Source organism: Microcaecilia unicolor, chromosome 5 (assembly GCF_901765095.1).
Source record: "Microcaecilia unicolor chromosome 5, aMicUni1.1, whole genome shotgun sequence".
In the NCBI taxonomy this organism is placed as follows: domain Eukaryota; kingdom Metazoa; phylum Chordata; class Amphibia; order Gymnophiona; family Siphonopidae; genus Microcaecilia; species Microcaecilia unicolor.
Genome location: NC_044035.1, coordinates 346,077,836 through 346,104,815, shown reverse-complemented (window position 1 = coordinate 346,104,815; position 26,980 = coordinate 346,077,836). Strand labels below are relative to the sequence as shown.

The following is a 26,980-nucleotide window of genomic DNA, read 5'->3' as shown; positions in this document are numbered from 1 at the left end:
TTGACAAAAAATACCCCAGCAATATGTCACAGCAGGAAACACGAGATGCAAAACACGCAAATGCATGTTTTGCATCTCATTATGATAATCAAATGAGAAAAATGGTTTAAAAAAAGTTTAAAGGCTCTGCTGCAAAGGCATGGACATCATTTAAAAATACCATTTTGGAAGCCCAGACCAGACGTATTCATAGAAACATTGGCCATATGGTATTATAACTGCCTACATTTTTCTATCCAGTATGCCCATCCATGCTATCTACTGTCCCTATCACTCCCTCAGAGATCCTAAGTACTTGTCCCAAGCTCTCTTGGATTCAGATACTATTTCGTCTCTACCACTTCCACTGGGAGGCCATTCCACAAATTCACCTACCTTTCTGTGAAGAAGTATTTCCTCAGGTTACTTCTGAGTCTATCCCCTTTCACCTTCATCCTATGCCCCATCATTCCAGAGCTTCCTTTTCAATTGAGACTCTCCTCCTGTGCATTTATGCCATGTAAGTAATTTAAATATCTCTATCATATCTCCCTTCTCCCGCCTTACTTCCAAAGTATATATATGGAGACTTTAAGTCTGTCCCCATATTCTTTATGAGGAACTCCACTGACCACTTTATTAGCCACGCTCTGGACCAACTTCATCCTGATTATATCTTTTTGAAGGTGCAGTCTCCAGAATTGTACACAATATTCTAAATGAGGTCTCACCAGAGGGGCATGATCACCTCCTTTTTCCTACTGGCCATTCCTCTCCCTATGCACCCAAGCACTGTTCTAGCTTTTGCCATTGCCTTTTCTGTTTGGCCACCTTAAGACCACCACATATGATCACACCCAAGTCCCACACCCCTTTTGAGCACAAAGGTTCTTTACCCCATAAACTGTACTATTCTCACAGGTTTTTGCAGCCCAAATGCATGACCTTGCAGTTTTTAGCATTAACTAAGTGCCAAATTCCAGACTATTGCTCTAGCTTCGCTATGTCCTTCCTCATGTTATTCACACCAGAGGTGTCTACCTTATTGCAGATTTTGGTATCATCCATAAAGAGGAAAACCTTACCAGACAGCTCTTCAGCAATATCACTTTAAAAAATGTTTAAAAGGACCGGCCCAAGAACCAAACCATGTGGCACACCACTGATAACACAACATTCTTTCCTCAGAATGAGCTCCATTTACCACTACCCTCTGCAGCTCTCCCCTTGTTTTGTGAAAGTTGCTTCAGGAAGGGGGGGGGGTGCAGTTTACTCGCAAATCTCCCTATACAAGATGGTGACGGAACTAAAAACAAACGCTGACATGCAAAACACCAATCATCTTCAAGAGCATAATTAAAAGGAAAGTCGAAAACCTTAACAATAGAAAGCATCCCACTCCATAGTGCTGTTAAATTGGGGTGAACAGTTTGTAATCTGTATATCCATCATTGTTCAGAGCGACAGAGGGACCTAGAAATATTCCCCTATGGCTGGTACTGCAAATTTGATCTATCACCATAAACTTTAAATCTAAAAAATGATGATTACGATCCATGTTTTACCATAGGAGCATGTTGAGAAGTAATACACGATTTATGTTAATTATCTTCTATTTAAAGTGCATTTAGTTGGTATTGGAAGAGGTCACCGTGAAGAGTGCACACGGGTGATCCCATTTGTTTTCCTTTTGACTGATTTTGTGGTATTTTAGGACTTGGGGATGGTTTGGGGGGGGGAGTCATCAATACCTGTATAAAACTGGAAAGAAAGGGGACTATTTGTATCAAAGGATAATGTCTTTTGGATTAATGTTCTTGGTTCCATTTTTTCTAATAAAAAGAATATTTAAAAAAGGGAGGGGGGGGAACAGGGGTGAGCCGGGAAATTACAGACTGGTAAGCCTGACTTCAGTGCCAGGCAAAGTAGTAGAAACTATTATAAAGAATAAAACCAATATTCAAAATTATTTAAATAGGCAGGAAAGGCTCCTGTCTAATTATATCTCACTGGCTATAACTACTGCTAATATCCAGCAGCGCTTAACTGGAGATGCCGCTGAATATTAGTGATGACTGTCACAGCACTATCCAGAGATAGATTTGGGATGGACCTAGATGATGTCCAGCACCGCAGACATTCAATGCTGGTGGCCGGTTAACCAGGCATGATGAACTGCATAAAATGATGTCTTAACTACACCCCATTAATTATGCATGAAAACAGAACTAAATATCATCTATACCCATACTTCTGGGTACCAAACACCTGGGATAAACAATATAAAATGTACATTTTTGGGATCTTGCCGGGTATCTGTGACCTGGATTGGCTACTGCTGGGCTCGATGGACCTTTGGTCTTTCCCAGTATGGCAATACTTATGTATGTTCATTGCCAGTACCCGGACAGCCTGTGACAGTCAGTGCTTTCAAAAACACTGTCCACTGCGGGCTGAATATTGCCCCCTTAGTGTTTTGGATTGGCCAAGTCAAAGTCCAAACTTAAACCCTTTTGGAATGCTGTGGTAAGACCTGAAGCAAGTTGTTCATGCAAAAAAGCCCTTAAATCTCAGAGGTAAAAACAATTATGTAAGGAAGAATGGGCCCACATTTCCCAAGAGTGATGCAACCGATCAAGTTACAGGAAATGTTTAGTTGAAGTTACTGCTGCTCACAACAGTATTGCCAGTTACTGAATGAAGGGACCACATACTTTCACACAAAGATCCTTAAGGTTGATTTTTTTTTTTTTAAATAATCAGTCACAACATATCCTTTATGTCCAAGTTACTTATTCAATGGGATTATAAATCTCTCTCTTATCAGTTAGGGTATAATCATGTTTGGAGTATAAATTATGCTAAATACAGACCATCATTGTGAGAGGTGTGGCAAGATTCAAAGGTTTTTCTCATCATTGTTTCTGATGAAAATGGGAAAAAAGTATGCATCATTGTTTCACCATAGTCAACCCTTAACCTTCCCTCACCCTTAAATTAGAGTCGTCTTCTCCTAAGGGAAGCTCATCTCTTAGTTCTACTCACCATAAAGCTTCCAACCTTTTTCTTTTTGATTCAGCTAGGTTGCCCCTTTCAAACTTTCCACGACCGAGTGATTATTTAGCTACTCAAAAAAAGTGGGAGGCCCCAGGAGCCTTATAGCTGAAAAGTCACCTAAATCTTGCTGGCCAAATTTCTTGTTGCCAAAGGACTAGATTTATGAGCATTTGCTACTGCAATACTGTATGCTAAAACTGTTTAACATGCATTATCAATAAATAGGTCCCATTGCATAAAATGGGACCTGCTGCTAATTATATGTATATATAGTGGAGGAGTGGCCTAGTGGTTAGAGTGGTGGACTTTGGTCCTGGGGAACTGGGTTCGATTCCCACTGCAGGCACAGGCAGCTCCTTGTGACTGTGGGCAAGTCACTTAACCCTCCATTGCCCCAGGTACAAATAAGTACCTGTATATAATATGTAAGCTGCATTGAGCCTGCCATGAGTGGGAAAAGCACGGAGTACAAATGTAATAAAAAAAAATATGTAGACAACCCTAACAAAATAAATACTGTATGTTAACATATGCTAAATGCACAATAATGAGGTAGCACTTATCCCAGCTCACAAATATGACTGTCTCTGGGAAAAGGTAATGGATCAAAAATGTTGAGAACGGTCAATATTTCATGTCATGGGTCTATAAGCAATCTGCAAAAGTTATATGTCTGAACTTACATAGTAACATAGCAAATGACAGCAGATAAAGACCTAAACGGTCCATCCTACCTGCCCAACAAGATAAACCCATTTTACATGGTATTTGATTATTATATGTATACCCTAGTTTGATTTGTCCTTGTCATTCTCAGGGCACAGACTGTAGAAGTCTAACCAACACTCTTCTTGTACTAAAAGTTCTGAGGCTAACATCGAAGCCCCTTAAAATTTACACTCCAGCCCATCCATATCTATTCAGTTACAATCAGGGCGTAGACCATAGAAGTCTGCCCAGAACTGGTTTTGCTTCCCAATTACCAGCCTTGCCACCCAATCTCCGCTGATTCCGTAGATCCATTCCTTTTAAACACGATTCCTTTCTGTAACTTTTTTTTCACATTTATTTATTTGTAGCATTTGTATTCCACATTTTCCCAACAATTTGCAGGCTCAATGTGGCTTACATTTGCCGTAATGGCATAAAAAGATGGGCTGTTATATTACAAATTGTTTGCTCTAAGAGAACATCTCATTTTTTTTGTTTCTGGTGATCTTAATCACCTTTTCCCAGAGATGGTCACAGGATGGTGTTTTTATATATATGTTTTTTTAATTCACCCCGTGGGTCAACAAGTTCTTCAGTTTCCACCAGAATGATCTGCAGTGCTCAGATTTTCATTAAGCTTCAGAAGCTCAGCTTAATCTTGAGCTGAAACATACACTACAACTCTGGACAGTATACGCTTTCACTGTGCTCCCCTGAAGCTGCTGTAATCAACGCTCTTAGGACAGATTAATTTTAGTGTTAAAGAACAGCCTTTTGTTTTACAGAAACAGAGACTCTGACAGCAGATAAGAATCCAAAAGCCCATTCAGTCTGCTCAATTGCATTCCTGGTGCAGTATCACAGATCTTAGTTAATCTCTGGCTTCCGTGATTGGATATCTTCCAACAGTAAGAACCACATAACCCTTATCTGATTAGAGCTATTATGCTTTCTTTATTTTTTTTTTTCTCCCAAAAGAGCACTAACATTAGGTGAGACAACACAAAGTTCTATACATGTATTTATACCATGTAGGCATGCAGGGATGGAAGTCATCTTTCCTTAGTCTACCTGAAGCAAACATTTCTACTGCTTTCTAAATCAGGATTAACATATAAAACTGCAGCATTCTGTATCCAAAACAATGTGGTCTGTTTGTCCAGAAAATGTTTTTAAATAGTATATAATCTGCTGGGGAGGTTTGGTTGAGTTGGTTTCTTAATTTCAATTATAGTATGGGGATTTGGCTTCTAGGGGACTTTAAATATTCCATCCTATTTGGGCCACGCTTGACTCTCTCATCTTCTTTGGAAAGCCTCAGTTTTTGTCAAATGCACAGGGAGACATGTTAGATCTAGTTTTTGTAACTAAAACACTGATGACAAACTGGGGCTCACAGATGTGGTCTCTGGATTGACACTACTTGAGATAGAAAACAGAGTAGGGTTAAACGAACAATTCTCTCAAGAGGAAGGTGACTAGTGGAGTACCGCAGGGATCTGTATGTATCATCATGAGAATTTTAACAGCTATTTGTGCTGTTTTGAAATTTCTATGCTATACACAGTTCATTCAGGGGCCCTTTTTGTGCTTACCACAGGTTAAAAATGCCTACCGTGGGGAGTGCTGAAGTGTCTCCGCAGTAGTTTTGGAATGTATGTGCTCTGGGTGCATTTGGGGGCAGAGAGTGGGCAAGTTCAGCCTTAACCCCACCCACTATTTAGCCCCACCCATCTTAGCCTCCCCAAACAGTTGAGTCACTGACCGCCTATGCTGCCTGGATTTGGGGATCTTTATGTTTGGACTTTATAATTTTTGCATGTCGTAGCTGGAGACCTCAAACAGCTGGCCAGGATTTGGAGTCAGATTTTTTTCTGCTATTTGAGTGAGTGACCTAACCCATGCCACACACCTACACTTCTCTACAATCTACACACCCTATTTTATGAGTGCCTGATAAAGCCTCATTTGTATCTGACACAACCTCTAAACTGAATCAGAATGAATGCCAAGCCATTAATGCAATGCTTCTCAACCCAGTCCTTGAGGCATACCTAGTCCCATCGGGTTTTCAGGATATCCACAATGAATATGCATGAGATAGATTTACATGCCAAGGAGACTCCTTGATATGTAAATCTATCTCATGCATACTCATTGTAGATATCCTGAAAACCTGATGGGACTGGTGTGCCCGAAGGACTGGGTTGAGAAACACTGCATTAATGCACTGCATGCTACAAATTTATCCAAGCCTTTCAAGCCTAAGGCACTAGACTTTACCCCCAAAGATACAGAATGAGGATAAAGTCTTATTAAGTCAAGTCCTTCTCCTGCTAAGCAGGTAAAAAGGGAGTTGATTTAATTACTTAATATACAGCTTAATACAGTTAAGCTTTAAAGCAGTTTACAACAGATCAGGAACAAGTACAATAAATATTCAACCAAGTAAAACCAAATAATATAATTGCTTAACCAAATTCAAGTAAATGATCAGCAATCATCACAGTCAGAAATCCATGTTTTGAGAATCTTACAAAATCCAAGGTAGCTTGGATTCAAAACTCTGCTGCCTGTCTCGTCTTCCGCCAGGGTCGCTTTACTCATACTACCCCTCTCCTCAAGTCGCTTCACTGGCTTCCTATCCGTTTTCGCTTCCTGTTCAAACTTCTTCTACTAACCTATAAATGTACTCACTCTGCTGCTCCCCAGTATCTCTCCACACTCGTCCTTCCCTACACCCCTTCCCGTGCACTCCGCTCCATGGATAAATCCTTCTTATCTGTTCCCTTCTCCACTACTGCCAACTCCAGATTTCGCATCTTCTGTCTCGCTGCACCCTATGCCTGGAATAAACTTCCTAAGCCCCTACATCTTGCCCCATCCTTGGCCACCTTTAAATCTAGACTGAAAGCCCACCTCTTTAACATTGCTTTTGACTCGTAACCACTCGCCTCCACCTACCCTCCTCTCCTCCTTCCTGTACACATTAATTGATTTGATTTGCTTACTTTATTTTTTGTCTATTAGATTGTAAGCTCTTTGAGCAGGGACTGTCTTTCTTCTATGTTTGTGCAGCGCTGCGTACGCCTTGTAGCGCTATAGAAATGCTAAATAGTAGTAGTAGATCCATAAGAGAGGACCAATGTGACCTGCATAAGTCAGCCCTGTACAGGCAAATAAATTTTTAGCTCCTTAGCTAAGCTGCACATAATTTCCTTTCATACACAAAATTGGCCATAATTAAAAGACATATTGATACACACATGTTCCTTAACACTTCTAAAAGGTACATACCAATAACATACTACTAACCTGCCTACATTTAACTGCACAGTCAGACAATTTTTACAATCCATGTATGCAGGTACTCTCAGGTACAGGCACCTTGCTGAAAATTCTTCTTAACATGTCTATCTGTAGTCAGATACCCCTGTGAGTTAACTGTTAAGCAACCTACCCAAGGTTTTACTAACAAGAAAACCAAGAGGAAAGTGGAGCAGAAAGAGAAGGCTGAGGCCCCTTGGCTTTACTTCCCACTAGCTCAGGTTTGGCCACGAGATAACGTCCTCATATTTCAGAATGCATGCTAATAGGCATATGAGTATGTAATAAAAGCTTAAAACTAACCGCACATTAGTCTACAGCATCTTTAATTAAAGATTAAGAGGTCACGTGGCTTGGACACTTCACTGTTCTGTTTTCATTCTCCTGAGGTAGTTTTGCCCATTTCTCTGGAAACCCGTTGGCAATATTCTGAACTTCACCTCATTACAAAAGCTCCCCTCTTACCAGTGGCGTACCAAGGGGGGGGGGGGGGGCGGTGGGGGCGGCCTGCCCCGGGTGCACGCCGCGCGCCTGCTTCAAGTTCGCTAAACTTCGTCGCTCGTTCACTGCAGCTCCCTCTGCCCCGGAACAGGTTACTTCCTGTTCCGGGGCAGAGGGAGCTGCAGCGAAGCGAAGTTTAGCGAACTCGGAGCAGGTGCGCGCTGCGGCACCCCCCCCCCCAGCGGCGTGCACCCGGGGGGAGTGTCATTTCGCCCGAGGGGGGGGGAGGTGTCACTTAGCGGGGGGGGGAGGGGGGGCGCATCGGCGCTCCGCCCCGGGTGCCATCCAGGCCAGGAACGCCACTGCCTCTTACAGAGTTTCTAATTCATTTATTGATAAACACAGTCATGCTTGTTGCTTGCAGCAAACAGAATCAAACATCAACATTTTAGTACTTTTACTAAATTTTCACTTGGTGTAAGAGGGGCAGAAAACAACTGCAGCCCTTTAATCCTCTCTATGCAGATCTGAATATTCAAAACACAACTAACAAACACAGGATCTTTCAAAGAAATGTTGGAAACTAAGGGGGAGGAGAGGGAAAGGAGAGCAGAAAACAGCATTTTATTTTACATACACTGCCCCATACAAAGTGCTGCCCAAAGATACTAGTTTACCTGACTCAAGTACTTCTTCCAGATCGGCTCTGTATTATCCACTTGAAACTCATTCCAGCCGTGTTTCAATCTCCGCCGAAGAACAGCGAAATCTGAGAGACCAGTTTGCAAATTAACCTACAAGGATATAAATTTTGTTCTTACAAAGCATTCTTACAGGGATAAAAATGTAGAGTAGGTCAGTTTTGTGGCTTGTTGTCCTAACTTCCTTTTTTAACCAATGTCAGTTGGATGCACTGTTAGTAACACCAGAGATGGCATGTACACCGATGCATGCTATAATTTGCAGAGATGCATCAGTTCTCACATTCACACTAATCACATCAACACCAAATGCATACATTTACTATGTACGCCAAAGCAGGTGACAACAGTCCACAGTTATAGGCCACAAAGGCAGAAAGTAAGTCTGGCAAGAAGTGAACAACATACAAAGACTTTCAGTGTGTGCGCATGCTCTCTCTCTCCCTCAGCAACCACTTGGAATTTCAACGTGAAATTTTACAGCTTTATCTGTCATTACTATCTACGTTTACGTTCCAAGTGGAATGAGATTATCTTTAAAAACACTGAAGTTACAGACTTTTTAGCGTGACCACACTGCAAATTTCACATGTTCAAAAATGTTTGCACTGTAAAACTACCATTATTTGGGAGAAAAAAAAAAAACAGGGTACTAGCTTACTGTTAATATCATCAAAGTGATGTAGATTTGTCTGGAGAGCAATGTTGGAAGCCTATCACAAGCTTCACCCAAAGCTGCAAATAATTACCGAACTGAAGGAAGTGCTGCAGATGATCTGGAACAGCCACAGGGACCGAACTACAAGGCTGTTAAGAACTTCCCAAAGTGACTGAAGACCTGTGTTAAAGCTGGGGGTGAACAATGAGCATTCACAGTGACCACGAAATTCTGACACATTGTTAGTTGTCTCATTAGAATGATGTTATTTTTACTGTGTTTTAGCTCAAACATTAACGTGCAAAAATTGCTAGTAGGCTAAAATGTCAGTAACCTCAACATAGCTTAAGATAATTAAATGTCGTTTAATAGGACTATGTAAGTACGATGACTAAATAAGTACATAACATTTCTTGCTGAAATTCAAAGTGGTTGATGACAAAACGGCAAAAAACTGTAGGGTAACTTTTTTTTTGCCTCACCCTGTATATCTAGCTATATAATAACAAAAACATTTTCCCCCTCCCCCACCAGCATTATGACTTCTGTAGATCTTACGTGTAAATCTTTTGCTAATTCATCTTTAGTCTGCTTGCAGGCTTCCCTGGCTGGTATTGCTAGGACTGCTTCTTGTTCAACGGCTTTCAGTTCACATGGATCTTTAACCTGTCATGGGTACAGACAAAGTGAACACAGTCTGATTAATGAAACAGGAATATCAAAGGATAAATGATTTTAAGCAGCACTTAAAAAATAAAGTTAGGTTGCGTACAAAAGCACACAGATATGGAACGCATTACCCATGGCCCTGAAAACCATGGATAATCTAACCAACTTTCGCAAATCTTTGAAGACAAATCTCTTCAACAAAGCATACAAAAGTAATCCTCAATGAAACAAATCATTCCTTAAACCACTCATGTGCATCAAAAAACACCTCTCACACTACCTTACCTAACACCTTTCCATCTAAATCCCCATTTACCTTCAGCCTATTATCGATTGTATTTAAGATCTTGTAATGACTACATCATAAAAATACTCTGCAAGCCACATTGAGCCTGCAAAAAGGTGGGATAATGTGGGGCACAAATGCAATAAATAAATAAATTTCTGTCTGTATTATCTCCTTTGTACTACTTTTACTCAGGAGAGGAGCAGTAGGGGGTAAAGATAATTAGCAGTGCTATTCAAAACACTGGGCCTCCCATAAAGGTTAAAGTGGGGGAAAGGTGAGGGTATGCTTTCTCCTTCAAGGCCCCAAGTTCTCTTCTGCTCTCCTCCCTCTCCCTATGTCTGATCCATAACCTGATCTTTTACCCTGCTCCTTTCTTCCCTCCATCTTCAATTTTCTTTCCCCGTCTGCAGAGGAGTCCTTCTGTTTGTTTTTTTAAAGCCGTTTTCACCATGGCTTTTGTTGAATTCTTCATTTGCACAAACTGATCTTGCTAGCAGCCCTTAATACAGTAGTTCTAATTCTAGCAACATTACAATCATCTGCTTGATATACACTGCACATTATGTTACTCAGGCACTTTTTTCTCTTAAACTCAAAGTAGATATGGAGAATCTGAGTAATTGGTGATATATGAAAGTAAAAATGATACACCCTTTGGGCGCTAGCCTTACACCTGCTGAAACCTACTGGAAACGCCGGCACCCAAGTTGGGCGCACTGACCTATTATTCTGTAACAATGTGCACAACCTTTCGGATGCCCCTGATGTGCCCCCAATACACCCATGCCCCTTCCATGGCCATGTCCCCTTTTCAGTTGCGTGCCATGGGATCTGGGCACCAAATGTTACAGAATAGCATACAGTCAATGAGTGCACAAATCCTAATTAGTGCCAATTGTCAATAATTGGTTGCAGATTTGTGTGTGTATATATATATATGTATATATATATATATATATATATATACACACATATATATATCCCCCTCTTTCATTGTGGACTGATAAGTTAGTGTTCTGCTATATATATAGTAAACCTTACAAATATAAAATAATAAAAATTCTACTGCTTGTAACCTTCTGATCATCCATCAAATTCCCCTTCCCACTACACCTTTCCTCATTAAGATTATGATTGGAATGTTGTTGTTTTTTTACAATTGACAATAGACGTGTTTCACTGAAGTGATAGCACCTATTAAGAAGGACTGTATGTCCACCTGTCCAGTTTATGCATGGGAAATCAAACCTAAATGTGAAGAGCAGCAGCGGACTCAAGAAGGAACTGGTAGACCTCAGGGATCCCAAGCCCCTCAGAACAGGGCCGCTGAGAGGGGGGGCAGGGGGGACAAAATTCCCCGGGCCCGGGCCAGGCCGCCGGCGCTGCAGTCCCCGGTCTCACCTGCCTGCCTCCTCGGCTCCGGGCCCCTTGCATTCGAAGCGGCAGTCACAGATCGCCTCCCTTCAGGCCGTCCCTCCCTGTGTACCGCACTTGCGGAAACCAGAAGTTACATCAGATGAGGGCGGGACACAGGGAGGGAAGGCCAGAAGAGAAGTGATCTGTGACTGCAACTTTGAATGCAGGGGGCCCGGAGCCGTAGAGGCAGGCAGGTGAGACCGGGGACTGGAGCGACGGGGGCGGCAGTGGCCGGGGGCCAGAGGTGGGGCGGCCTTGCCCCAGGCCCGGCCTAGTTTCTCGGCGGCCCTGCCTCGGAACAAAGAAGAGCCATGCTAAAATGCTGAAGTGTGCCTGCCAAAAGGGACCCAACCCTTGTCAGCAGAAGTTAGTCAAAGTGTTGCAGTGTCTATCCAGAACTGAAGCTGCAATAGTGAAGGAGAGGAGCAAAGGTGAGGGGGCTGGGGAGGGAGGAGAGAAAGTGAAAGGGAGTATACAGATGGAGATAGGGGAATAGAGGGACAGAAACAAGTAGTTAACATTGCAGAGGGAGGGGGATGGAAACAAGTAAAGGTGTGAGAGGCTGAAGAAGTGAGTGCACGGAGGCCAGAAGACAGAACCACAGGTGGGGGAAGAAAAACAGAATGCTATATGGCAGGAGGCATACACACATCCCATCCCACCCACACAAACATACACTCTCAATATAAGACACAAATATACACACACACACCATCATTCACAAACACACCTCATGCAGCCTATCACATCCACCCACCCCTACGAGACCCCCATAACGATGTTTTTCCATCAAGCCTCCCACACAGATGTGCATAGGTTCGTGAATGAAGGAAGGGAAAATGCACATTTTGTCACATACGGGTGCACTTTTCAGTGTCTGTATTTTCTGGTAATATCTTTTGCTCATTCTGTTCTGACCTGAGGGAAGGGGTGGTAGCTACTGAAAGCTAATCAAGAAATTTAGAAAGTTAATCCAATAAAATGGCATCTTCTTACATTCTGTATTATTTTTTAACCTTCAGTTATTTGTGTTCAAGTGAACTAACACAACAACAGTACTAAGTTAAATGCTTGGAGTAGTTCTTGAGTATTTGTTAATTCTCAAGTGCCACATTCACTAGGATGGTGATGTGCCAATTTGCTCCAGGTTGCTCACAAAATTGTTCAATAAAAAAAAATCATTTGTTTTGCTCTTGGTCAGTTTTCCCACATCTTCCTTCAGTCTATCTACCCAGCTATCTTACAATCACAATATTTAAATCAATTTCTAAAAGCACAGTATTTACCATTATTCAGGACATTCCTGTCTTCCAGATTCTGAAAAAGATAAGCCATTTCACCTGCACATTTAGCCTTGCTAAACATTTGGCCAGAAATGCAGCGAAGCTTGCAGAATCTGCTGCAATTAGAATACTTTTAAGGGAGACTGGCCTTCTACTCAAGTTATAATCCTATGTGCTGGGAGATAAAATGGCAAAATTAATTGCAGAAGTAAAAAAGACTTCCCAATTCTAAAAGACATAGCAGACTTCAAATACAAGCCTCTTATCCATGAAGCCTCTGGGCCAAGCATGCCCATAGACATAAAATGGGAATCGCACTTTAGCACTTCTGGCCCATGGAAAGTGTCTAATTTCACCACCAGAGGAAGACCCTGTCCAAGGACTATCAGAAATGCGGGGAATTCTGAAGGATGGCTGCCGGAAGATGTATACATCAGTAAGCAATGAAGATTTCTGTCTGATTTCAGGTGTGAATTTATTTTATTTTTATTTACTCTACAAATCTGATGTCTACTTACAGTTCATAACACTAGCGTGTGCACTGAAACAACAGTAGAAGAAAGCTTTAAAGTTACAGACTAATATTTCCTTCATCAAAAAATATAACTAGACTTTTTACAGAAATATGATCAGAAGAGACAACTTTCCCCGGGTGCTTGTCTGGGTTTATTTTAAACAGATTTGAAATATTTTTTCTTAAGAAAACTGAAAGCTTTCTGGTATTCACTTCTGAATTCTAAGATTTTATTATCCCAAAAACCAAATTGTCATCTTGGGCCAGGCATCAGAGGGGACTGAGGAGTGGAAGGAACCTCTGAAACAGTCTCTAAAGCACTCTGAGTTTCTCTAGCAAAGTTGTATGAATACATATGCAATAAATAACTTTGTGCTTTAGAGACTGTTTCAGAGGTTCTTCCATTTTTTGGCCTCCATTGGCTAGACTAATAGCAAAAATGATAGAGGCTGCTAGCGCCTTAGATAGTAAAAAAGCCCCGTTTCTGATGCAAATGAAACGGGGGCTAGCAATGTTTTCTTCTGTGTGCATGTGGGAGTGTGTGTGTCCCTGCCCTCTGGCCTCTCTTCCCTCCCCCCTCTGAGTCCTTTAGTAAAAAAGCCCTGTTTCTGATGCAAATGAAACGGGGGGGGGGGGGGGGGGGGCTAGCAATGTTTTCTTCTGTGTGCATGTGGGAGTGTGTGTGTCCCTGCCCTCTCTCCCCTCCCCCCTCTGAGTCCTTCAGTAAAAAAGCCCTGTTTCTGATGCAAATGAAACGGGGGGGGGGGGGGGGGCTAGCAATGTTTTCTTCTGTGTGCATGTTGGAGTGTGTGTGTGTCCCTGCCCTCTGGCCTCTCTCCCCTCCCCCCTCTGAGTCCTTCACTGTTACAAAGCCAGCGATTTGATTTCGTGCTCTGCTGTTTTCCTTCACTGACTGTGTTACAGAGAGGGCCAGGGCGGGGTAGACACTCATAGGGAAACCGGATATCTCGCCCCCTTCACACTTCCAGCTGGAGGCTTCATAGAACGTTGGTGTTGCTTTTTATATAGAGAGATAAGCTTTCAAGGGCAACAATCAGATGAAGTGGGCTCTTGACAAAAGCTTAAGCCCCAATACATCTGTTCCACTCTAAGGTGCCACCAGCCTCTGTACCACTTTCATAGAATATACAACGTTCTACAATTGAGGCTCCAGAGAAAGATTCCATTTATAATTACACGTTGAGTGAAGAAACATTTTCTATAATTAGTTTTATGTTTAAATATATTTTATTGAAGAGACAACTTCCATTTTGCAACTAACACAGAGAAATAGAACAATTACCTTTGCTCTCCAAGAACATTTTACATTTTTCTTCCCTCCCTTCCTCCCCCCCCCCCAAGTCTCCAACAGTTTATTGATGGTACTTCAGAAAAAACATTTTCAAGTAACAAATGGAGATAAGACATACAGTACAAATGCGTATGCGACTCTCATAGAATAGAACAATCTACCATCAAACATTCCTCCCAGTATTCTCCTCCCCCCCCTCCCAAAAGTCCCTCATACACTGCTTTTCACATTATATTGAAGTCCATTTTCTATAATTAGTTTTAAATTTACTACATTGTAGCTTCATCGCATGCCCCCTAGTCCTAGTATTTTTGGAAAGCGTGAACAGACGCTTCACATCTACCCGTTCAACTCCACTCATTATCTTATAGACCTCTATCATATCTTCCCTCAGCCGCCTTTTCTCCACGCTGACTAGCACTAGCCGCTTTAAGCCTTTCCTCATAGGGAAGTTGTCCCATCCCCTTTATCATTTTTGTCGCCCTTCTCTGCACCTTTTCTAATTCCACTATATCTTTTTTGAGATGCGGTGACCAGAATTGAACACAATATTCAAGGTGCGGTCGCACCATGGAGCGATACAAAGGCATTATAACATCCTCATTTTTGTTTCCCATTCCTTTCCTAATAATACCTAACATTCTATTTGCTTTCTTAGCACCAGCAGCACACTGAGCAGAAGGTTTCAACGTATCAACGACGACACCTAGAGCCCTTTCTTGGTCAGTGACTCCTAACATGGAACCTTGCATGACGTAGCTATAATTCGGGTTTCTCTTTCCCACATGCATCACTTTGCACTTGCTCACATTAAACGTCATCTGTCATTTAGACACCCAGTCTCCCAGTCTCATAAGGTCTTCTTGTAATTTTTCACAATCCTCCTGCGAATTAACAGGCAGAAAAACAGAAAAGGTTGCTACTTACTAATCTGAACATTTTCCTTTGGCTACATCAGCCAAATCACCAGCACTCAAGGTATTAATAGGCTGAATTAATCCAGCCCTATATTTCACTCAACAAAAAATGGCCATTCAACAATCATAAGGGTTTTGTGAAGAAAAGCAATGAGAGAATCTTTTTAAAAACTCTCCCTTCAGAATCATAGTAACTGTCAGGTTTTCAAGGCAGAAACTAGGTTCGTGAGCCCTTGGGCCACTGCCGTGGAGCAGCAGTGGCAGGCAAAACCACCCCACACCAGAGACAAGGCAGAACTCTGACAGGAACAGCTAGATTTCACCTGCACTTGACCGCTGTTCCTCAGGAGTTGAGCCCCTGGGTGCAGGCGGTCGGCAGGACTTACCGGACAGGGCAGGAACTGGATACCAACTAGGCTGAACAGGGGCTGAGGGTCAGAGGGGAAAGGAATATACATGGGCAGCAAGGCAGGAACTAGGCTGGGACTCACAGACAGACAATACTACACAAGGCAGGAAAATGGACAAGCTAAAGGACAGGAACTGAAAGCTGCCAAGCAGCCACTGAAACAGGGTACAAATACTGACAGACAAGAGACAGGACTGAAAGCTGAAGAGCAGCCACTAAGCAAGAGACACAGACAAACAGAAACTAGACCAAGAATACAAACCAGAAACAAGACTAAGAAATAAGCAGTAAACCTAAGCTAAACTACACACAGACTAACTAGAATCAGACAAGGAACTATACAAGAAACCAGACTAGGCAGAAGTGCAACAAAGCACCAACAAACCAGGGACCTAAGACGATGCAAAGGCAAACACAGAAGTTTCCAGGTGATTAATAAAGCCCATCAGCTGCTGAAGTTCAGCTGCAGGAATCACAAGGCAGCTACGGGTGCTGTTCAGGCACAAACAAGAGAAGCAAGTCTGGCAGCCCGGAAGATCCGGGCCAGACTGGGATGAAGTCTGAAACGGGTGACAGTTCATAGCTGCTACCAGTTCTGGCCACCAGAGGACGAGGTGAGCACAGACAAGGAAACGGTCACAAACGTGACAGTAATAGAGTTGTTTCTTTCATAAAATGTGTTTCACAGAGTGGATATTTCCAGCCAACAATGGGAGAGAGAGAGAGAGAGAGAGCTTTAACACCCATATCAAAATCTGTGCATTTGTATTGCTCTTTAACCTGCTGCCAGTATATCAAAGTACTGCAGCAAGTGTTCTCTGAGGACAGCAGACCAAGTATTCTCACATCTGGGTGACATCATCCGGAACCCAGTGTGGACGCTGACTAGTGAGATGACTGTAGAAATTTCTAGCACCGTCCTACTCAACGTGCAAGTCCCTCAATCATGTAAAATAGCTAAAGAATACAACTCCAAGGGGAAGTGGAAGGGTACATGAAAATACTTGGCTTGCTGTCCTCAGAGAACAACTGCTACAGACGAGTAACTTCACTTTCTCTGAAGAAAAGCAAACCTTTCCTAGCTACAAGGCTCACCAAATACAACAATGGTAGGACAAAACATCACTGCCTCAAAGTCAACCTGAAACTATTTACATACTAGTTGTATGGCTGTACAAATATGGGCTTACCTTCTACATGGAGGTAAGCACTAACTGCACTGAGATGAACCCTTACAGAATTAGTTTTCAAACGAGACTCAGAGGTGCAGGAGGTATTCAAACAGGTTTTTTGCAGGACCAGTGAGTGGATCTAAGGTCTTGCCTTCAAACCAGATGGCAAACCTCCTCCAGTTAAATGAGTGACACATCTTAGTGGAATCTTTCATGGAAGCCAGAAAGATGCGAGACACACCCTCTGGCAAATTTCGGGAATAACATGTATAAAATGTTTGTACGTTTGGGTAGCTTACCAGGTGCCCCTGACCTGGATTGGTCGCTGTCGGGGACAGGATGCTGGGCTTGATAGACCTTTGGTCTTTTCCCAGTATGGCATTACTTATGTACTAAATCTAAGGATTTGAATTCAACATCCAAGCCATGAGGGCCAGGGATTGGAGGTTGGGATGCAGAAGAGATCCCTTGTTCTGAATGATGAGGGTCAGAAAACATTCCAATCTCCACAGATCTTTGGAGGACAATTCCTGAAGAGGAGGAAACCACAACTGCCTCAGCCAATAAGGGGCAATTAGGATCATAGTTCCCTGGTCTTGTTTGAGTTTCAGTAAAGTATTCTCTATGATAGGTATTGGAGGATACAAAACAGAAGACCTTTTCCCCAAGTGGAGGAGAAAGGCATCCAATGCTAGTATGCGTGTGATCTGAGCCTGGGACAGAACTGGGGGACACTATTGTTGAGATGAGTGGCAAAAAGATCCACCACAGGGGTGCCCTACTCTTGGAAGATCATGCGGACTACTCCCATGTTGACAGACCACTTATGCAGTTGCAAAACCCTGAGTCTGTCTGCCAGGCAGCTGTCCTTTCCTGCTAGGTACTTGGCTTGGTGATCATTCCATGAAGGAGGGCTCACTGCCACAAGGGGTAGGATCCCATACCCCCCTGCTTGTTCACATAGAACAGTGCAACCTGGTTGTCCATTTGAATGAGAATAATTTGGTTCTGTGGCCAATCTCTGAAAGTCTTTACAGCATTCCAAATGACCCTGATCTCGAGAAAGTTGATATGGTAATCTGTTTCCTGAGCAGACCAAGTACCCTGGGTGTGAAGCCCATTCACATGAGCTCCCCATCCCAACTAGGAATGATTTAGCACCGGGTTCCCCCTTCTGTCTGCATTCCAGTCCAGAGGTACGGCTCTCCTCGCCGGCTTAGGTAACAGAGTCATGCTGCTCCTCAGCGCTGCAGTATCATTCCGTTTAGGGGGGATTCTGACTTAAAGACGTTCAGTCATAATCCCCACAGATGGTAGCTTCACCTCACTGGCTCCTCAGCCAAGCACATACACCAAATATACCACTGTTAACACCTTGTACTGTTCTAGGCAAAGTATAGTGTAGCTAAACAGCCAGCTTAAACCATCCCCAAGTAGAAGCTTGGCTCTTTTTGAAGACAGAAACAGTCTATCACAGCAGGGGCAGGAGCTGGACAGCAGCTCCTGCAGGTGAAAAAGGTGATTCAAAGAAACTATTTTAGGCTGAAATGCCTAAGGCAATTGAAGAAAGTTTATATCACATACCAATTTCCGATCTCTTATACGAAATGATCTCCCCAGTTTCAAATTATTGCAATTCACTCTATTTAGTCTATCTAAGTCAACATCACATGCTTTGCAAATTGCTCAAAATGCAGCAGTTAGACTGCTGACTAGTTCTTGAAGATATGAACATTTAAAGCCAGTCTAACATTTACACTGGCTTCCAATATTCAGGCAAATTAAAGTTCTGATGTTAATTTTTAAGGCTTCAAATCTTGACTAAGAATCTAATGGCCTTCTCTTAGATGATATTAAGTAGAAAAGATGTTATTGGATATACTTTCATTTAAGCAGGTGAGGCTCAATATATTTTAATCGGCTATAGTGCAGACTGAACTGGCTCAATTAAGGAATATACTACCTAATAATTTACATAATATGGGACCATGTCATCCCCCTGCTCTCTACAGGTGTGCTCTTTCATTATTTATTTTTTTAAATTGCAAAGACCAGCTTCTTTTTTTTTTTATCAGTTTCCTGTGCAAAGGAATAAAGCTAATCCTGGAAATAGCCAATTATTTTTTTTTTTGGGGGGGGGGGGGGGGGGGGGGAGGGGTTTTTTTTTTTGCCTGAGAGCTACAAGGGTGCCCGGAGGTAAAGCACCCAAACAGGTTATACAGTAGCTGGGGGAAGGATTGGCACCTGCACCCCCTCTGGCAGGGCTGAGCCAAGCACTTCACCCTAGTAGTCAGCATTAAGCGAGACCGGGGGCAGTGAAGCACCACTCTGCGCTTGACCAGGTCTAGTCCGTATATCCAGGAATCTGGTAGCTGGCCCTTGGGCTTGACCACCTCTACCATATCCTGGAGGTAAAGAAATACTGGAGCTTTCCAACAAGCACCAGCAGGTTATACCTGTTCCTCTGATCCCATTCCCACCCACCTTCTTAATGCCATCTCTCCTGCTCTTATTCCTTTTATCTGTCACATTCTCAACCTCTCACTGCAACTGTCCCTGCTGCCTTTAAACATGCTGTGGTCACACCTCTCCTTAAGAAGCCTTCACTCGACCCTACTTGTCCCTCTATTTACCGACCCATCTCCCTCCTTCCTTTTCTCTCCAAATTACTTGAGCGTGCTGTTCACCGCCGCTGCCTTGATTTTCTCTCCTCACATGCTATTCTTGACCCACTACAATCTGGTTTTCGCCCTCTCCACTCAACCGAAACTGCGCTTACTAAAGTCTCCAATGACCTATTACTGGCTAAATCCAGAGGTCAATATTCCATCCTCATTCTTCTTGATATTTCCGCTGCTTTTGACACTGTGGATCACAGCATACTTCTCGATACCCTGTCCTCACTTGGATTCCAGGGCTCTGTCCTTTCCTGGTTCTCTTCCTACCTCTCCCTCCACACCTTTAGTGTTCACTCTGGTGGATCCTCTTCTACTTCTATCCCTCTGCCTGTCGGCATACCTCAGGGTTCTGTTCTTGGTCCCCTCCTCTTTTCTATCTACACTTCTTCCCTTGGTTCATTAATCTCATCCCATGGGTTTTCCTACCATCTCTATGCTGATGACTCCCAAATCTACCTTTCTCTCATTCTCCCTGTCTCCTCAGCTCGAAACCTTGGGGGTCATCTTTGACTCTTCTCTCTCCTTCTCTGCTCATATCCAGCAGATTGCCAAGACCTGTTGTTTACAACATCCGTAAAATCCGCCCCTTTCTTTTCGAGCACTCTGCCAAAACCCTCATCACCTCTCGTTTAGACTACTGCAATCTGCTTCTTGTTGGCCTCCCACTTAGTCACCTCTCCCCTCTCCAGTCGGTTCAAAACTCTGCTGCCCGTCTCATCTTCCGCCAGGGTCGCTTTACTCATACTACCCCTCTCCTCAAGACCCTTCACTGGCTCCCTATCCATTTTCGCATCCTGTTCAAACTTCTTCTACTAACCTATAAATGTACTCACTCTGCTGCTCCCCAGTATCTCTCCACACTCGTCCTTCCCTACACCCTTCCCGTGCACTCCGCTCCATGGATAAATCCTTCTTATCTGTTCCCTTCTCCACTACCGCCAACTCCAGACTTCGCGCCTTCTGTCTCGCTGCACCCTACGCCTGGAATAAACTTCCTGAGCCCCTACGTCTTGCCCCATCCTTGGCCACCTTTAAATCTAGACTGAAAGCCCACCTCTTTAACATTGCTTTTGACTCGTAACCACTCGCCTCCACCTACCCTCCTCTCTTCCTTCCCGTTCACATTAATTGATTTGATTTGCTTACTTTATTTATTTTTTGTCTATTAGATTGTAAGCTCTTTGAGCAGGGACTGTCTTTCTTCTATGTTTGTGCAGCGCTGCATATGCCTTGTAGCGTTATAGAAATGCTAAATAGTAGTAGTAGTAGTTATACCAGTGAAGTAACTGAGAAAGATCGGTTCTCTACCTTCATCTGCTGGCAGGAAGGGATAACATCAGAATGTCCAGGATGGTACAGCTATGGAATAGTAAATAAGATGGCTATTGCTTAACAACTATTTTGAAAGCACCTGAAAGCTTCCTTATTTCAGAGGCAATTGATTTATAAGTGAATTTTATTCTATATAGGTATTTGCAGTATCATATAAGTTTACACTGTACATGATACTGTGATTTGTACAATGCTCTGGACTAAGTTTTGGGATTCAGCGCGTTATAAATGCTTCAGAAACGAATAGTAACGCACACAGAAAATTACAACAAACGACCCAACACCAACTGTTTACCTTAACTTTCAAGCCTTCTCCAATTATTCCTTATTCTCAAGCATGTCCAGAATCTGCTAAAGCACTAGCAGGCCATTTGATACCTAGTAATCATCCTCAAGTCTTACAAGACCAAACACTATATCCAACAGAGATCCCCTAACACCCTAATTAACACCCTAATTAAAAGCAATTTCCAAGCATTCTTTGATAGATTGCCTAAACCTACTACATCCTCAACTCCAGAAGGAAGCTCTCTTGGGCACAATGCAAGTACTATGGTGAGTGCCGGCAGTAAATTTGAAAGATTGAGATTATTTTTTTTATTAGAATTTATTTACTGTCTTTTTGAAGGAATTCACTCAAGGCTGTGTACAGTAAGAATAAATCAAACATAAAGCAATAGACAATTACAGCAGTAAAAATATTCAAACAATACAATGTATGGCAGAGTATACTACTTACGCCAACACAAAACGTAATAAAACATTTTCACAGACAGCATAGGGTATAGCAAAGACGGAACATATAGATAGGACAGAGTATACTCTATATACCCTGGTTTAGGGCGCCAGGTTGATTTTATTGTCAGGGTATTCACAAAACAAACACAATTGGAGACACTGCCCCAAAAGATCCCTTCCATCCATATAGTTACCAAAACCAGAAAAGCCACTGTTCAAAACATTCATCTCCATCACGGTCTCTGCAGTTTGGGTTTTAGTCATGATCTCTCCCTGCTAGTTATCCCAGTGCCTTCTTGAAGCCCAATGTAGTCACACTATGGCTGTTATGAGTTATAATCGTTCTGTACAGATTATTCCAGCATAGAATAAAATATCCATAACCAATAATTATAATGAACTTTTTAGTTATCACCCCATTGTCTGAAATATAACATCAGCTGATCTCACTTCAAATACCTTTAACATCCAAATCATTTCTCCTATTTCTATCCCTCCCGTCCTCTAAGGGATGACCTCAAGAAATGTCTGTTGGCACAATGCTGCTGACAAGGGAACTGAGACCACAAGTAGAAAAGCACTGCATTGCTTTTGTTGTAACTCTACTCAGTCAACACTAAGGCATAAACTTTAAAAAATTAAGTATTCAGTATAAGCTTTAAATTTCTTGGGTGATTTCATCTAAGGTTCATCACAAGCAGTGAGGGGAAATGTCCTAGTGGTTAGAGCAGCGGTCTGAGAACCAGAGAAGCCAGGGTTCAATTCCCGCTTCTGCCTCCAACACACTCTGTGACCTTGGGTAAATCCTGTAAATATAGAAAAAAAAGAAGCCTTTACCTTGCCCCCCCCTTTTCCCTGAGGGGGGCATCTTGCAGAGGACAGGGAGGTACAGAAGTCTCAGGGCAGCTCAGAAACAGCACTGACACCTTTTAGTAAAATGTTTAAAGTGTTTAAAATGCTCCAGCACTGTTATAAAACCAAGAACTCAGGTGCCCATAGATGCTAGAGGTGTGTTTAAATTTTATGAGTTTGTAACTGTGAGGGGGATGTGCAGTGAAGTCTGTTACAAGGCTCCTGATTGGCTGTCTGAGGCATAGGGAAAGCTGGGAGCCTGAGGGGCATGTGAGGCAAGCCTGATGGGCAGTGTGGAAGGTGGCCAATAGGAGCCAGGATCTGGAAAAAAGGCATGAATTTGGACCAATGAGGTGGCAGGAGGCAGCCTGACCCATAGATTGGCGCAAATTTCAAACTAATCCAGGGGACAGGAGGGGTGGAAGAGCAAAAAAGAATAGTAAGCCAGAGGCAACCTGGGAGAGAGAAAGGCAAGGCTGGGCAAAGAGAGAAGGATGAAAGCATGCTCTGAGAGGAGAAGATCAGATCCAGGCAGGAGTGTGCTGCAAGCAGGGACAGAGAAGGGCAAGCTCAGGCAAGAAGAGGCAGCTGCAGGCTGGAGGAGAAGATCAAACCCAAGCAGGAGTGAGCTGCAGGCTGGAAGAGAAGGACCCACTGACGAGCCCCAGATGAAGAGATAGAACTGGTGAGTCCTGTAAGAGGCCGGGCACCAAAGCAGACAGGAACAGAAGAGGAGGAGAAGGGGATCTAGAGTGAGCCGGGGGCAAAAGAGGAGCTGAGCTGCAGGGGAACAGGCGAGTTGGGCCAAGAAGAGGAGCTGTAGCAGTAGCCACAGAGGCCATTCTTCACGCAGAGAGAGAAGCAGAGGAGGAAGAGGGACCACATTGGGGAGCTGAGACGTGTTGGGAGCAGTGCAGAGCTGAGTAGAGAGCAGCGTAGCAAGGGCCCTGAATCCCAGAGAAGTCCACCCAGCACATCCCTCCGTGTGTGTGCTTGCCTGTCCAGAGAGGAGAAAGCCAGCCGTGTGATTGCCTGTCCTGTAAAGAAGAGGCCTATCCAGAAACGGAAGAAGCCCCAGAAAGAGACAGAGAGACCCCCCCCCCCCCCGCACTGAGTGCCCAGACTCCAAAGGAACTTTTTTTAGAGTGTCTGCCAGCGTGAGTGTCTGGCTCAGGAGGATCCAGAACAGAAGCCTGCTGTTTTGAGTGTCCACACCTAAGCGAGCCTGCCCTGGGGAAGGAACTGCCCAGCCTAAGCCTCGAGCCCTGTGAGTGCCTGCAGTTATTAAGGGCCTGCCTTTAGGAGGTTTAGTTTAGCAGTCCATCAGTTTGAGTAGAGGGTGTATAACAAAATAAAAGAAAAGGGGTCATATGTTTTGGGAAGGCTAGATAGGAATTTCCCTTGCTTATCTTTTTATTTGAAATTAGTTAGCCCACAAGGTCCCTTGCCAAAGAAAATACTGATTGAGGTTAGCACACACAACAAGCACAGGGAGTCAGGATTTTCATTTTTTCAGTTGAGTCAGAGAAGTAGGTATCCTGGAGTTCCTGAGGCGGTGAGCTGACCTCACCAACCGAGGAGATGTGGAGAAAACCAAGGTACCCAACGCACGAGAGCAGCAATGCTAGTGAAGATTTGATACACTGGTAACATTATTGTGTGCACACAAATTGAAAAAAAAAAATATATATATATATACACATATATATCTCAGGTCTGAGAACACTAATTGGGGTTGTGTACATGTTTGGGATGTTTTATGTATTGCAGAAGTGGGGTTGGGGTCTTGGTAACTAATTGTAGTTTTGAACATCTCATTACCTTTGTAACTTATCAAAACGTATTTAACACTAGCAAACTAACAATTGGTACCAACATTAAGGAACATAACTGTTTCTATTTACTTTACCATTTAATAAAATATTTAATATTTTTCTTGTCAAATCCCTTGGTTGCGTGGAGTTTATTTGGGATCCCTATTTGAAACTGTGACATTCCTATACATTTATTTCTTTACTTATTGTAATTACACGCTCCACCACTAGGGGGTTTACAACCCTCTTCCATCTCAGGTACTCAGATTATAAACTCTAAGATAACATGGTAACATAGTAAATGACAATAGATAAAAGACCTGTACAGTCCACCCAGTCTGCACAACAAGATAAACATCGCATAAGGTACGGTGTGATACTACATATGAATACTAGATCTTGATTTGTCCTTGCCATGTTCAGGGCAGAGACGCAGACGTCTGTCCAGCACTAACTTTGCTTCCCAATTAATGATGTTGCAATCTAATCACTGCTAAGATTGTTTGGTTCCATGCCATCTATAAAGGATCTGATAAACATTATCTTTTGTAAACGAGTTAAGACATGGTTAATTGAGAATTTTGTTTATAATGTTTATTTTTTGAGATTTTATGTATTTGTTCTTTTTTGTTTGTAACCTGCTTTGAACCTGGAAAGGGATTTTGCAGGATATAAAACTGCAGTAGCATACCATTGTATCTGAATTCTTCTATACAGAATTCAGATATACATGGTGTCTGAACACTCATCTCAACTGTACAGCACTGTTTATGGCCAGTAATGCTGTAAAAATTGTAAATTACTATTATTACAAGGGTACAACTTCAAAAAATGAAAGACAGAAAGGTGTAAGCTAAAAAGGGAAAGGAGAGCCTGCAGGTCACCAACTGAAAAACAGTAAGGCAGAATGAAAAATGAAAGCCCTTCCTCATGCCAAGCTCACTTCAATAAAAGCTATGATGACAGTTCTTTAATACTTTCCATGCCTCATAAGTAATGGAACGAATAGTATAGATTTACATTGAGATTCACGTAAGCTAGTCACTATTTGTTCTCAAGACTGCCACTACAATTAAGTTTAACCTTTAAGTTGGCTTTTTTTTTTCAGTGCTGCAACTTGACACCATGCACCTTGGCTGCCTGAGATACAGACATATTCACTGCTAGAAACAGGTCCTTTTAAAGGCGCATGCCAGCTGAGGTAAAAAAAAAAAACACAGCTATGTTGCAATGCTCATGGTAACATACACTGAACATAGTAACATAGTAGATGACGGCAGAAAAAGACCTGCACGGTCCATCCAGTCTGCCCAACAAGATAAACTCATATGTGCTACTTTTTGTGTATACCCTACCTTGATTTGTACCTGTCCTCTTCAGGGTACAGACCGTATAAGTCTGCCCAGCACTATCCCAGCCTCCCACCACTGGCTCTGCCACCCAATCTCGGCTAAGCTCCTGAGGATCCATTCCTTCTGAACAGGATTCCTTTATGTTTATCCCACACATGGTTGAATTCCGTTACCGTTTTCATTTCCACCACCTCCCGCAGGAGGGCATTCCAAGCATCCACCACTCTCTCCGTGAAGAAATACTATGCAGTTAAATCTCCAGGGCAAGACATAACCTAAAATTATCATCTCTGTGAGTGGAAGACAAATTCCGAGTGCCTATGTGGGGAAGTCTTGTGTTTTATTTTTTTTATACCATTTTTAAAAATTCCAGTATAGGAACTTTAAAAAAACAACAAAAAAAGGATGTTCAATAAAACAAATAGCACTTTAGTTTTGTTTTTAGCATGCATGAGAATGCAGAAATAAATGTCGTCATTTCAGATTGGAAAGGATATAAAACAGCAAATGCCACTGGGGTTTTCAAAGTCATCTTAGGTGACTGTGCGTCCCTAAAGTCTATAGCCCCCCTCATGAAACTGACAGGCCTAATTTTAAAATACCATTAAGGAGAGAACAGGTCTCTCCTGGGGCATGATAATCAATGGATTATTTAGAAAACCAGATGTATGAACATTTTTTTTTGTTACATTTGTATCCCCCCCCCCCCCCCGCTTTCCCACTCATGGCAGGCTCAATGCGGCTTACATGGGGCAATGGAGGGTTAAGTGACTTGCCCAGAGTCACAAGGAGCTGCCTGTGCCTGAAGTGGGAATCGAACTCAGTTCCTCAGGACCAAAGTCTACCACCCTACCCATGTGGCCGCGCAGGCTTCTGCTTCTGTGAGTCTGACGTCCTGCACATACGTGCAGGACGTCAGACTCACAGAAACAGAAGCCTGCGCAGCCTTCTACATGGAATGTTGCTAGTGGAATAGCAACATTCCATGTAGAATCTCCAACAGTAGCAACATTCCATGTAGAATCTCCAATAGTATCTATTTTATTTTTGTTACATTTGTACCCTGCGCTTTCCCACTCATGGCAGGCTCAATGCGGCTTACATGGGGCAATGGAGGGTTAAGTGACTTGCCCAGAGTCACAAGGAGCTGCCTGTGCCTGAAGTGGGAATCGAACTCAGTTCCTCAGGACCAAAGTCTACCACCCTAACCATGTGGCCGCGCAGGCTTCTGCTTCTGTGAGTCTGACGTCCTGCACATACGTGCAGGACGTCAGACTCACAGAAACAGAAGCCTGCGCAGCCTTCTACATGGAATGTTGCTAGTGGAATAGCAACATTCCATGTAGAATCTCCAACAGT

At 42.9% G+C, this 26,980-nt stretch overlaps 1 protein-coding gene across 1 annotated transcript in view; it reads right to left on the bottom strand.

Moving 5' to 3' along the window:
- Window positions 1–26,980, bottom strand: part of ATP2C2 (ATPase secretory pathway Ca2+ transporting 2) — a 211,102-nt gene that overhangs the window by 167,760 nt on the left and 16,362 nt on the right. Inside the window, exons 2-3 of the mRNA XM_030204530.1 lie at window positions 9,433–9,540; window positions 8,193–8,309 (exon numbers count right to left, since the gene is read on the bottom strand). Of these exons, the coding sequence (XP_030060390.1) occupies window positions 8,193–8,309; window positions 9,433–9,540 (225 nt within the window). The remainder of the gene's footprint in view (window positions 1–8,192; window positions 8,310–9,432; window positions 9,541–26,980) is intronic.